The sequence below is a fragment of the Molossus molossus genome, unplaced genomic scaffold, assembly GCF_014108415.1.
Source record: "Molossus molossus isolate mMolMol1 unplaced genomic scaffold, mMolMol1.p scaffold_m16_p_24, whole genome shotgun sequence".
NCBI classification, from domain to species: Eukaryota; Metazoa; Chordata; class Mammalia; order Chiroptera; family Molossidae; genus Molossus; species Molossus molossus.
In genome coordinates, this window is record NW_023425360.1 from 13,740,169 (window position 1) to 13,754,219 (window position 14,051).

The 14,051-nt window shown below is 52.4% G+C and overlaps 1 protein-coding gene across 1 annotated transcript in view; it reads right to left on the minus strand.

The window, feature by feature from the left end:
• The window catches only part of ATP10A (ATPase phospholipid transporting 10A (putative)), a 52,621-nt gene that overhangs the window by 30,524 nt on the left and 8,046 nt on the right, over positions 1–14,051 (minus strand). Inside the window, exon 3 of the mRNA XM_036278028.1 lies at positions 274–478. Within this exon, the coding sequence (XP_036133921.1) occupies positions 274–478 (205 nt within the window). The remainder of the gene's footprint in view (positions 1–273; positions 479–14,051) is intronic.

A 14,051-nucleotide genomic window follows, 5' to 3' on the forward strand; every position in this document is an offset into this window, starting at 1 on the left:
TCGGCTGCTCGTCGCTGTTTCTTGTAACTTTAAAGGGACCCCAAATACTGGTCTGAGGAACTCGAAAGCATACAGGGGAAATCAATCATAAAAACCGAGTTCCTGTTTCTCACAGCTGCAGACAGGTCAGGGGTCCTCTCAGACCCTCAGTCCCGCCTCCATCTACTAGGGAAAGCAGCTTGGCCCGATGGAGGGGGTGCTGGTGCTCTGTCGCCTGAGGGCCAGCGTGTGGACACGGTGCCCGCGATGCCCTGGAAGCCCCCGGCCACTTACGAGCTCCGAGAAGCCGCGGACCACCTGCCGCCGCTTCAGGTTGGTCTCCCCGTCCAGGTTGGCCGTCTCGATGTGGCAGAGCCCGTCGGGGTCGCTGGAGGACAGCAGCAGAATGTCCGCAGGAATGATCTCGTTGCAGCGAAGACGCACGAAGTCTCCCACACGAATTTCTTTCCAGAACCGGTTCACGTACTGCTTTTCTTCCCTGAGAAAGAGACTGTCGTTACGGGACTGGAATGAGGTCGCGGAGGGCCAGGTCCAGGTGGTGGGCACGTGGAGCTCACTGCATGATTCTGCCTACTTCCTAGTGTGTTAAAGATGTCCACCACAGCAGTGGTTTTAGAAGGGCCTCACAGCCCGGGCCAGGGGCTCGTCTGATCGTCCCGTACACCAAAGCACTGCAGGTTAGATTCTGGATCAGGGCACACACCCAGGTTGCAAGTTTGATCCCCGCTCGGCGCATGTACAGAAGGCAACCAACCCATGTCTCCCTCTCCCTCCCCCTTCCTCGCTCTCTAAAATCAATTAAAAATAAGAATCCACTCTTTAAAAAAAAGAAAAGAAATACAGTCGTGCGCCATAGGACAACGTTTCGGTCAGTGGCAGTCTGCATGTGCAACTTGGTCCCACATGATCATGAAGTTGAAAAATTCCTGCTGCCTGGTGACTTCGTAGCCACTATGGTGTCGTCTGTGAGGCACGGCTTGTGTCTGTGGTGACGCCTGCCGGTCGGTTATCACTTTTCCTGTTGGTGAGACGTCCCCTGGGTAAGCCAGGCCCGTCCCAACTAAAATTGCGTTTCATTTACTAAACCAACAGAAGTGGAGCTGGCCAGAAACCTCCGGATACTCGTGTCTTATACACAAGACAGCTGAGCGCAGGCCTGTTTCCCCCGAGTGGCTCAACCTCGAGGTAGGTGCAAATGCAAAGCATCTAGAAAGACCCCCAGGACACAACGGAGGACAAGGGAAGACAGAAATCACCAAAGCTGCTGGGCTGAGACGGCCCAGCCACGGCAGACCGAGCAACCCCTCTGGCCCACGGAAGGAGCGTCCACCGTGCTCTTCTAAGCAGACAGAATGGACGAGAGACCAGGACACGATGAGACAAACCCTAAATAGAAGGTTCGCAGCGAGAGACAGGAATCTCGTGGAAGAAGCACGAGTGCCGCTGGCTTGGGGCTGAGGACACCCCTCATGGGCTTTATTTTTCAGACTGTGTACAAATGAAGGAGGTGGGGGGAGAGACAGAGACAGAACATTTTCACAGCTCTTGAAAAAGACCCACTGCACCCGGCCGGTGTGGCTCCGTGGATGGAGCGTCGTCCTGTGGACTGAGGGGTCTCGGTTTGGTTCCTGGTCGGGGCACATGCCTGGGTTGCGGGCTCCATGCCCAGTAGGGGGCGTGCAGGAGGCAGCCGATCGATGTTTCTCATGTCGATGTTTCTCTGTACCGCAGGCCGGCGCTCTAACCACTGAGCCAAACCGGCCAGGGCTCATGTCGATGTTTCTATGTCTCTCCCTTCCTCTCTCTCTAAAAAAATCAGTACAAATACATTTTTAAAAACCTTAAAAAAAAAGGCCCACCGAAACCTTAAAAGGACCCCAGCTGTGATATACCCCACTACACAAGCAGCAGTGATGATGACTTTGAAGAAGGATTTCTCAGCCTCGATGCGACTGGGCGTTGGGCTGACCACTCCGCATGGAGGCCGTCCTGTTCCTGGGTGCTGGGGGGTGGACAGCATCCCTGGCCCCACAGGGAGATGCCTGGAGCCTGCCCCTCACAAGCTGGGATCCAGACACTGCAGATGCCCCCTGGGGGACCCCACCGCTCCAGACTGCTGCTTCCTAGCACCCAGGACAAACATCCCAGAAAAGGGATTTTTAAAACAAGAACATGTTTATGGGGCCAACACACTTTAACGATCATGTAGGTGAGAACCAGCAATGGATCAGAAATGGCAGAATCTGCAGCACAAACGTGACCCACATATGTTGTGAAACGTCCAGAACATGTGTCTTCTTTCCACCCCTAAACTGAAACATCTGTCTTCGATGACATGCTAACGGCTTCTGAAGCCAACGCCGAATGTCAGAGGCACTGAGGGAGGAAGGCGGAGCGACGGCTCCTGGGTGGAGCTGACCATAGCAACTGCCCAGGGCCCGGCGCTTGAAACCGCACACGAACAGTGTCATTTCTGAGCTACTTTCTACTCCAGATGTCTCCCGAGAGCTCCCCGCGCCGTAGGAAACGCCCCGATGGAAAGCATGTGTGTGCTCGGAGAGGCAGAAATGAGTCAGAGGATGGAAGAGACGGATGCGTCTGAGGGAAGTCACCGTCCTGGCGCGCCCGCCCGGGGACCAGCCCCTGCTGTCCTCACAACGACCGACATAGTTCACACCACACGCCCACAGATGAGTGTCCCAGGACTGCCTAGCCTTCGAGAGCAGGTGACGCCCAGCAGCGAGACAGCTGAGAAACCTCTTCGTGACTTTTAACATCCTCGTGGGGGACAGACCATCTCTCTCTACTGCAGTCTTGTCGGAATTCGTGGGGACGCTCTCCCCACACCTCGGTGGGCTCAAGATGAGGGCATGTGTGGATCACCCACAAGTTCAGCTGCACCCCTCGTTCCACTACAAGGTGCTCCCCCTTCGCCTCTGTAAACACGTCTTGGCTATATTTGGGCATTGTAAATTGTGGGGCCACTTTACTTAATTCCAAGAGCGCCTTCAAGGCAGAACTGCCCTGCACACATGTAGGAATTTTTTAAATTAAATTTATTGGGGTAATATTATAGCTATAAGTTAATAACATTATGTAAGTTTCAGGTGTACAACTTTATAATACATCATCTATAGATTCCACTGTGTGCTCACCACACAAAGTCTGGTCTTCTTCTGTCACCATATACCTAACCCCCTTGACCTTCTTCATCCTCCCCCAGCCCCAATTCCCCTCTGGTCACCACCATGGTGTTGTCTGTGTCTATGGGTTTGTTTGTTCATCTGTTGCTTTTTGTTGTATAGCCCACGAGTGATATCATATGGTCCTGTCCTTTTCCATCTTATTTCACTTCATATGACCCTCTCAAGGCCCATCCATGTGGTTACAAATGGCAACATTTCATCCTTTTCATGGCCGAGTAGTATTCCACTGTGTATGTGCCAATCACTGGTGAGAGGCCACTTCAGTTGTTTCCATGTCTTGACCTCTGTGACCAAGACTGCAACACACACATGGGTACGTAAGCAAGGAGGTGTTTCCCGGGAAGTGTCTCAGCACCTAGTGCCTATTCACATCCTTTCAAAAGACATGGCCATTTTGTCTTAATTACATTTATTGGCTGTGTCTACAAGTTTCAGGTTACCTCCCACATGAGAGAAATCACGTGGTTCTTGGTCTTTTCCGTCTAGCTTATGTTGCTTAGCATGACCCTCTCAGGGCCCATCCATGTGGTCACAAGTGGCAACATTTCATCCTTTTTATGGCTGAGTAGTATTCCACTGTGTATATATGTACCACATCTCCTTTATCCAGTCCTCTACGAAGGACGCTTGGGTTGTCTCCATGTCTTGATCACCATGAATAATGCTGCGATGAACACAGGGGTGCACATACCTCTATGAGTAAATGTTCTCAGATTTGCGGGGTAGGTACCCAGAAGAGGGACACCTACCTGGGCCCCACGACAGCTCAATTCTTAATGCTTTGAGGACTCTCCATGCTGTTTTCTGTAGCGGCTGCACCAGTTTACATCCCATGACCTGGCCGTTTTCTTCAAGAAAGTTCTGGGACCTTCTTCATGTGTCCCGAGCTATCGCACGGTTTTCATTTCTATTTTCAGCGGCCCATCTTCCCCACTTCCTCTTCTGGGCGGTCCGCGCTCCACAGGTGGCCAGAGTCACTTCTCCGTGCGGTCAGTCTGCCTCGGCAGCTCCCCTTCTCTGGGAAGGAGCTCCCTTCACTCAAACCACCGTCCCCCCGGAGGCCAGGCCCCTCTGCAGGAAACGGTTCCTGTTCTTGCAGCAAGTGTGAGCTCTGCTCCCCCCCTCAGGAAGGTGAAGTCCCCCCCAAAGAGCAGGGAGAATGAAACTTTACCCAGCGGTCCTTGCAGCCTCTTCCAGCAGCAGGGGTAGGCAAAATTCACCTCGGGGACCCGAGTGTCTGGTCCCCTTCACATTCAGCGACGGCCACCTTCCCCTGGAGGCCCAAGTTGTTGTGCTTTGTGGCTCCCCCACCTCGACATGGCTCTCTGGTGCTGCTCTCCAAGCACCTGTGGCCTGTGGAGGGCAGGGTCTCTGCAACAGTGCTCTCTAGGGACCCAGATGAAATCAAAGACTTTCTCAGATGCCCAGAGCCCCCAGCAGCAGCCACTCGGCTCAGGCGTGTGGGTTGGAGGGAGGGACGGTTTGCATCCAGGCCCGTTTCCCCAGAGCTCTGCTTCCTCTGCATCAGAACTGTGGAGGTGAGAGTCCTCCCCGATGACGAGGGGAGCGAAGACCCGTTTTCTTACTGGCTGGCGGGGCAGACCTTGTCCAGCCCTGTCTGCTTGGCAGTCTGCCTGGGCCTTACTGTCTCAGACCAGGAGCCCCCAGAACGGACGGGACTGGGTGAGACTCTGCTGAGGGACACACGACACCTCGGGCACCACAGCCCACGGTTCTCCAAGAAGCAGCAGTGGGGGCAGCAGCCTCGGGAAGTTGGTTTCACCCACTAGTTTCCTGAGCACGACCAAGAAGGCGGGAATTCACGTCTGGCGGTGTGGCTCAGTGGTTGAGCGTCGACCCTGCACCAAGAGGTCGCCGGTTCGATTCCCGGTCAGGGCACATGCCCAGGTTGTGGGCCCGATCCCCAGTGGGGGACATGCAGGAGGCGGCCCATCGATGTTCTCTCTCATCGCTGCTTCTATCTCTCTCTCCCTCTCTCCCTTCCTCTCTCTCTAAAATCAATAAAGAAAAAAAAATCAACTTATTAACAAAAAAAAGAAGGCTGGAATTCAGAACAAACAATTAGCTCTTTGCTTTCCTCCGTGGGCAAAGATACGGTGAGACCAGCCATGCTGACTGGCACACTTTCCTGTGTGCCGGGCGTGGCCGGCCCCACACTGGCCACTGCAGTCACTGTCCCCGTCACGCCTACACGGTGCCCCCGTGAGGTGGTGCCCTTCCCAACTGAAGGATGAAGATCCTGAGGGTCAGAGGGGGTTAAGTCAGGGCCCAGGGACTCCCAGGCAGAAGACAGAAGAACTGCTCTAAAACCAGGCACTGGTGGAAGGCCCCCAACCACTCTGACTTCCAATTTTAGACTGCTCAGGAAAAATGCTGAGAAATGGCGATTGCTAAATCGTAGATGTTCTTGCCTTTATTTAGGGAAGAAAAAAAAACATTTTTTTTTCCTTCTTTGGGAAATTGAGCAAGTTACATGTCTTTGTTGCCGTACAAACATATAAAGATAGAAAGTGAACCCCGCTGGAGGAACTGAATTAGCCTGGGGGTTCAGCTGAGCACCCGCAGGCTGATGCCGTAGGTGACTGTCACAGGACCCGCTGTGGGAAGGCCTGCACACACCTGTCACCTCTGGTCCAATTTTAACTTAAAAAAAAAATCCTCACCTGAGGATATTTTTCCATTTATATTCAGACACAGTGGGAGAGGAGAGAAAGAGAGAGAAACATTGATGTGAGAGGGACATATCGACTGGTTGCCTCCCGCACGACCCCTACCAGGGCCGGGGACGAACAGCACCTGAGGTACATGCCCTTGGCCAGAATCGAACCCATGACTCTTTGGTCTGTGGGCCGACGCTCTAACCGCTGAGCCGACCGGCCCGGGCTCTGGTCTGATCTGAAACACACAATGGTGAACAGTGTCAGGTGCCCCTCGATCTTCCCAGCCACTTGGGATTGAAGAGCTGTGGACAGGACGGAAAAAGCTGCTGTAGTGGTTTCGAGTTTCCGTGTATGATTCTAACCAGCTCGATGCCACCGACAGCGCGTTCTGACTTTAGTTCTGACTTTTGCATTGTGACTCTGGTCACTGTGATTGGTAGGAATAGTATTTATTTCCCCAAAGTGTGCAGAGAGGTGCTCACATTCAACTGACCGTGTGAAGATACTTTTTGAGACATTTTCTTCCTTAACTCTGGACACATGTGTCGGGGAAACACCTGGGAAAAATCTGACCTGCGCAAGTAGTTGGTGTCTGAGCTGGTACATACAAGCGGAGTGTGAGTCTGCCATGGGCTCACCACGACCTGTGGGCACAGACAGCAGCGCCCACGCACCCCGAGGTGCCTATGGCAGGATGCACCACGGCCCCTGGGGACCCCGTGCTGACCTCTGACCACAACAGCCACGTAGTAGTAAATCCCCGTTACTGACTCGTCACTCCGACAACCACCTGATCCAGGCCGGCGAGCGCTGGCCGCGTGCCCTGGCCGAAGGCTGGGCAGCTCCCGAGTTCGAAGCACACGGCCGCATCTGTGTTTTGCACCAGGGCAGGGCACACACGCGCCCCGAGACGAGGGCATGTGGTCTGCGGATGTCCAGGGCCACGCACAAAGCCAGCTCTGTTCACCAGAGAGACTGTCTCAATTGTTTTCCTGTTTTAAGGCAGGAAAATGTTGCTTTTGGACCAAGACCTTATTTGGGAACTCTCCTTCTGGCTGCTTTGCTTCTTAGCCCAGAACAGAAACTGGGCAAAGGGCACTGTGGGAACACTGGTGTGTGCCCGTCCCCACAACGGACTGTGCTGTCCTAACATTGCACACACGGCTGGGCTTTCCTCTCTGACGATGGGCACGGCCACGTGGACTGTCCAGGGAACTCTCAGACCTGAGTGCTGTAGGGGCCGTCTCAGGAGTCAGATCACAAGCATCTTCAACCCTTCTCTAGGGGTGCTACAACAGATCACCCTGAAGTCAGAGGCTGGCCACCCCCACAAATGTATTACGTTCTAGTTCTGGGGTCGGAATCCAAGCACAGGTCTCTCTGAGCTAAAGGGGCTGCATCCCTTTTGGGAGGTTCAAGGGCAGAACCCACACTCCCTGGCTCACGGCCTCTTCCTCCACCTCTGAAGCCAACAAGGCGGCCAAGTCACCTTGCGGAGCTGTCCCGTCTCTCTTCTGATTCTTTCCTCCACTTTGAGAGCCCTGAGATGACACTACCACCCAGATAATCCAAGATAACCTCCTTATTATAGATCGTCTAATTAGCCCCCTTAATTCCGCTTTGCCAGGTAACCTAAAATATTCCCAGCTTCAGAGAGTCAGGAGTGGACATGTTTGAGGAGGCCATTATTCTGTCTAAAACGAATGCATTTTATAAATATATATATATTTTTTATTGAATTGATTTCAGAGAGGAAGGGAGAGGGAGAGGGAGAGAAACATCATGAGAAAGAACATCGATTGGCTGCCTCCTGCACGCCCCCCACTGGGGATCGGGCCCACAACCTGGGCATGTGCCCTGACCGGGAATCGAACTGACAACCTCTTGGTGCTGGGTCGACACTCAGCCACTGAGCCACACCGGCTGGGCCAAATGCACTTTATAATGAGGACGTGACTGGTGCTTCCATGAACAAGGGACCTATGTGAGGTGGGACAGTTCCAGACACGGGGCGCAGCCAAGTCACAGAGACACATTCTCATCTGGCCATAGATTCAGCAACCTCGGGGTCGGAGGGGACCGGACTCACTCGCAGGAAGGGAGCCAGGCAGAGACATCCACTGTGTCCTGTGGTGGGTGCCACCGTCCCCGTCTCTCGGACACTTCTACCGCGCCGTTCCCACTGACCCTGAGGGACATGTTACCAGCAAGGCGCCTTCTGTGCCCAATCGTTCAGCAAGGGCCGCGGGCTGTGATGGGCACACGTGCTCACACCCCTGGGCACCTGCCCATCTCTCTGCTCCTCTGAACCGTCCTGAGCTCCCAGCAGAGCGGCGCCAGCCCGGCCAGCATGGCCGATAGGGACACACACATTCAAGTAAATATGCGCTGAATAGCTGAATGAATGACATAAGCTTCTCTTAGAAGTAGAAAGTCACCCTGGCTGGTTTGGCTCAGCAGTTAGAGTGTCGTCCCGCGGACCAAAGAGTTGCGGGTTCGATTCCGGTCACGGGCATGTACCTTGGTTTTGGTTCGGTCCCCGGCCCTGGTCGGGGTCATGCGGGAGACCCCCCAATTGATGTGTCTCCCTCACATCAATGTTTCTCTCTCCCTCCCTCCCTCCCTCCCACTCTATTTGAAGATAAATGGAAAAATATCCTCGGGTGAGGATTAAAAAAAAAAGAAACAGAAAATCAAATGTAACAAATATTAGACATTTTAAGCACTGGCTTTTTAAAAATTTTATTTTATTTTTTTTTCAAATCTTTAGTGTTGGATGAATTTGTGCTTCTTAATCCCTTCACCTTTTTCACCCATTCCCCCAAACCCCCTCCCAACTGGCAACCAACAAAATGTTCTCTGTATCTATGAGAATGTTTCTGTTCTTCCTGTTCATTTTGTTTGTAGATTCCATTGTTGATAGATATGTATTCATTGCCATTTTGTTTGTTCATACATTTTATCTTTTTCTTCAAAAAGACCCTTCATCATTTCATATAATAACGGTTTGGTGGTGATGAACTCCTTTAACTTTTTCTTGTCTAGGAAAGTTTTTATATGTCCATCAATTCTAAATGACAGGTTTGCAGGATAGAGTAATCTTGGTTGTAGGTTCTTGGTTTTCATCACTCTGAATATTTCTTGCCACTCCCTTCTGGCCTGCAAAGTTTCTTTTGAGAAATCAGCTGACAGCCTAATGGGAACTCCCTTGTAGGTAACTAGCTGCCTTTCTCTTGCTGCTTTTAAGATTCTCTCTTTGTCTCGAAACTTTGGCATTTTGATGATGATGTGTCTTGGTGTGGGCCTCTTGGGGTTCATCTTGTTTGGGACTCTCTGTGCTTCCTGGACTTGTATGTCTGTTTCCTTCACCAAGTTAGGAAAGTTTTCTGCCATTATTGTTTCAAACAGGTTTTCGATTTCTTGTTCTCTCTCTTCTCCTTCTGGCACCCCCAAGATGCGAATGTTGGCACGCTTGAGGTTGTCCCAGAGGCTCCTTACACTATCCTCATTTTTTTGGATTCTTTTTTCTTTTTGCTGTTCTGATTGGGCATTTTTTGCTTCCTTATATTCCAAATCGATGGTTTGCTCCTTGCATTTACATACTCTATTACTGAAGCTGTGTAAATTATTCTTTATTTCAGTTAATGCCTCCTTCAATTCTAACTGTGTATCCATGATTTCTAACTGGTCCTTTTTTATGCTCTTGAGGCCCTCCCTAAGTTCACTGAGGTTCTCACTAAGTTCATTGAGCATCCTTATAAGCAGTATTTTGAACTCAGTATCTGTTAGGTTGCTTATCTCCATTTCGCTTAGTTCTTTTATTGGGGTTTTGTTCTGTTCTTTCATTTGGGACCTGTTTCTTTGTCTCCTCATTTTGGCTGTCTCCCTGTGTTTGTTTCAGTGTATTACTTAACGAGAGGTATGGGGCTCGCTGAGACCAGATGCTGCTCGTTTGAAAGAATTTAGGAAAAACCTGAAGCAGGATCCAAGACCGGCCAATCCTATGGTTAAACAAGTGGCAACAGCTTGGGTGGGCTTGAAAGTTGGGCGGGGTGGGGCGGGGCCTCAGGGAGTCAGCAGGGCGGGGCTACCAGTGCGAGCCAGATTGCTGGAGTCCCAGATATGGTGGCTGTCTGCCGCCCCAGGGAAGGGCTCACCAAAGGAACAAAGGCCTCTGACAGCACGTTTGTCCCAGAGAAAACCCCCTCTCCAGCCCTCGCTCCAGTGCCAAACAGCTCAGTTCTTCCCTGTGTGTCTCTGGTGCCCCTCAAGCTGCCTCCCCTCCAAGCTGAGAGGGAGAGAGTCCGATAAGTCCGTGCGCGGGCCCTTTAAGGAACTGCCTGGGGCTCCAGCCGCCTCAGCCTCCCTGAGCCTCAGTTCCCTCTGGTTTTTCCAGCCAGAAGTGATGGGGATTCTCTTCCTGGCACTGGAACCCTGAGCGGGGCACCTGGTGTGGCACGGGGACCCCTCAGTCCTCAGGAAGGACCTTCCCAGCCAAGGTGTCCTCCTGATTTTTATGCGCCACACTTGGGTGTGGGACCAGCCCATCGCCGCCGTCTGGATGTGGCTGCTGCTTTCATTCCGTAGTTGTAGGACTTCCATTCAGCTTGATTTCAGGCGGTTTTGAATGGTGGTTATTCTGTAGTTTAGTTGTAACTTTGATGTGGTTGTGGGAGGGCGCGATACTGCGTTTACCTGCCCGCCATCTTGACCGGAAGTCAGCGCTGGCTTTTTAGATTTGCCTCTGTGGCCGGGAGCCCTGGGTAGGGGGACATTCCTGTTCGGAACACGGAGAGGCAGGAATGGGGGAAGGAAAAACTCCCTTTTGAAATACAGACGGTCCCCGACTCGCGATGCTCCTGCTTCGGGCCGGTTTGAAGGCAGGACCAGAAAGGAGGTGGTGCACGGGGACTCTGAATACCTGCCTTCCCCCGGACTAGCACTCGGTCAGCACTCTGTCCTGGGGCTGGAAGGCGGCAGAAGTCACGGACGGTCACGAGGGGAGTCATGAGGGGAGGTCACGAGGGTCAACGACCAACACCCTGCAGTGCGCTCATTGTGTGAGCTACTCTGGCTAAGGTAAGTGTCTGAGCGTGGTCAAGGTGAGGCGGGCTGAATGGGATGTCCAGCAGGTCAGGTATCGGTGCACTGTGACCTCCAATATTCTCAATGTAGGATGGGTTTACCGGGACACAGCCCTGCAGAGCACCTTGCCAAAGAGGACACGCAAGGAGCGGGCTGAACCGAGGGTGACCCGTGGGTTCTACGCAAAGCAGCCTCCACGTCCGCTCGGGGCCTGTGGCCCGCTGGACACTCCATGATACTTCCAAGCTTGCTTTTGAATGAGTCACCCACCATGTGGGTGGGCTCTGTCCCTCAGCCACACACTGGCCTTGGAGCAAGGCCCTGCCAGGGACTGAAACTACCCTCCTAAGCCACCCGTTCTAGTTCGTTCTGGGAGCCTCGGATCAGGACCCACGAAAAGACAAAGTCCTTTCTCATAATCAATTCGATGGTAGCATTTAGCAAAACAAAAGAAAAGAAAGAAAAAAAGAAAAAAGTCTGCAATTCCCACACAGAGAATTATGGAGAAAAGGTATTTTAGAATCCCCGGGGGGAGGTACACATGCTATTTTAAATAGTTTTCCCAAGACATTGCTTTAATTGTTACAAAGGCCCTTTCTGGTTTGAGAAGCAGCAACTGCAAACCGCCGACCATGATGATTCTTTGATTCAGAAGATTAAACGTCCTCTGGGCCACTTGTCAAACCAGTGACTTCTCATTCATGTACCCCACGAAACAGCCACCTGGAGACATGTTTTCCTCCTCCCCACGAACATGTCCCCTTTTGCAACCATAATTCACTCTTTCTGCAGAAACAGCTGAAGGGCAGACACGTGTTTTTCTCCCGAGCACCTAAATCACACAGCTGGACCAGCCCGTGACTTTCACTCACACCCATATTCTGTCCAATGAATAAGCTGAGCGCGCAGCCTTCTGACAACTGAAGAGTCAAATGTCCCTCACTTTCCGGTCCCTGGTCACCGACAGGGCGGCCGCTATAAAACCGCCCAGCTGCCAGGTGTCGGAGCCAGGGGGAGGTCCAGGTGAGCTGTCAACCCGACATCGGGTCTATGTGGCCACACTGCTCAGCACCCTAATCCCTTTGCCTCCTCAGTTTATGGCTCCTTTAAACCTGAGGATGTTCCGGGGAATGGACATTGATGTATTTAATTGTTTGATGTTTTCAAAGTGCAGCGATGCCAAAGGACTCTGGGCACACAGGCTGTTTTGCAAAAGTTAAAAATACCCAAGGAAACATGGCCAAAGATAACAGTAGCCGAGCTGAACTCAGAGGACATGTCAAACAGCTAGTTAGTAGGCACTGAGTCCACAAGACACGTTTGTACCTCAGCCTGGAAACTGAGCAGACAGTCCTGGGCAGGACTCGCGAGGCAAAGGGAGCCCAGGTCTGAAGGAACAGCCTTCCACACAAAGTACCAGGCCTGGGCTTTCATGGGCGACCCTGGGCAGTTAGCAATGTGTCACCAAAGCCAGAGGCACCACAGAGACTGAAGTCTGGGAGCTCACGCCTGCCAGCACCTTCACTGGGTGAGTTACTGCCCACCGACACCCTAAAGCCACCAACAAATGGGACCCAGGGAACACAGGCCCTAAATGGTCGGCATGGGCGTCTCAGGTAGACATGGACAGCCGGCCACGTGCAGACTCTCAGAAGCGCCACAAGTGGGTGATTAAGAGGAAGAAGAAGATCAAGGTGAACTTTGTTGATGGCCAGTGTTTGGTCACTAAGAAATAGGACACCAGGCGGAGCTGGGGGAAGAAAGGAGAGGAAGAAACCAAAAGACAGGGGACAGTGACAACGAGGGAAGCCAGAGGGGACAGACAGAATGGACCGGTGGGGCACACCGGAAGCCTTCCCACAGGCCCCAGGTGGAGACTGTTCCCTGGGGGTCCCCTCGGACTTGAAACAGATGGGTCACCCAGACACGAGAATGAGCTCCTCCTGCAGACGGTGTATCCATCCCTCTGCCACGTTTCAAGTGTCTGTGGCAAGAGATCTGCACACTGACGAGCAGGGAAACAAAAGGCCCAGTGACCCTGGGATGGGACACTCGGGGCCCAGCTCAGACCCGCCCAGCTCGGCTGCTGCGGTTGGTCCGGCCAGTCTCTGTGCCTCACTGCACCTCGCTGCTCTCCATCCAAGACTCGCCCCGGAGGCCAGGGGAAACTGAGGCACGTGTCTGGAAGCTGCCAGCAGAGTTGCCATGCCTCCAGTGTGCAGCGCTGGAGGCCCAGGATCCGGGGGTGCGTGTCCTCTGTGCCGGACCACAGCTTGGCATCTAGGACACTGACGCCCGGGAGCGAAAACCAAAAGGACTTTGAGCTTTCAGCTGGTTGTTTTGGTAACAGTTTCCTTCGTGTCTATTTGGCTGCTCCCCGGCGCAGAGCGTGGTATCAACCACACTCAAGAACAACAGGCCAGGAAACAGGCCGGGGCTCTGGAGCACTTTCTGCAGGGTGCATCCAGTCCTGGGCCGACTACAAAGGTCCGCTTCTTTCTGCTTCGTAATGCGACTGTTCTGTTCTCAGGTTGCTAACAATCACTTTGCGGAAACCTTACTACACAAATAAATAAGTTTCTCTTTCCATTCAAAGGCAGGGAGCATAACAAGGATGCCCTCAGCACACCCACAGACCTGTTCCAAGAACACTCGCATTTGTTCCCCGGGCTGGCAGGATGCGTTGCCGACCGTATCAAAACCCTCCCATTTATCTGCCATCCACCCGACGTGAACAGAGAGGAAAAAATACTCATTTTGTTCCACTTTAAATTCAAACCAGCTACTTATGTTTGGTTACCAGGCTTGTCTTTATTTTTCTTTGGCCACAGGGGATACACTACTCTGAACCCTTGTACAGTGATCCTCTCCTGGAGGTAGGGAGGCAACGAGTTATTAATAATCCCAGCGTTGGATTTTTAGAAACGACAAGGTTAGAATTCTATTTTCAAAAAGGTTCGCAAATGTCCACTTCTGACCACTATGGAATAAAGGTACAGGCTGTACCTTCTTCTAGGACATAAGAAACAGAACAAGATGCATTTTTTAAATGTTTTGATTTGGGAGAGAGAGAGAGAAA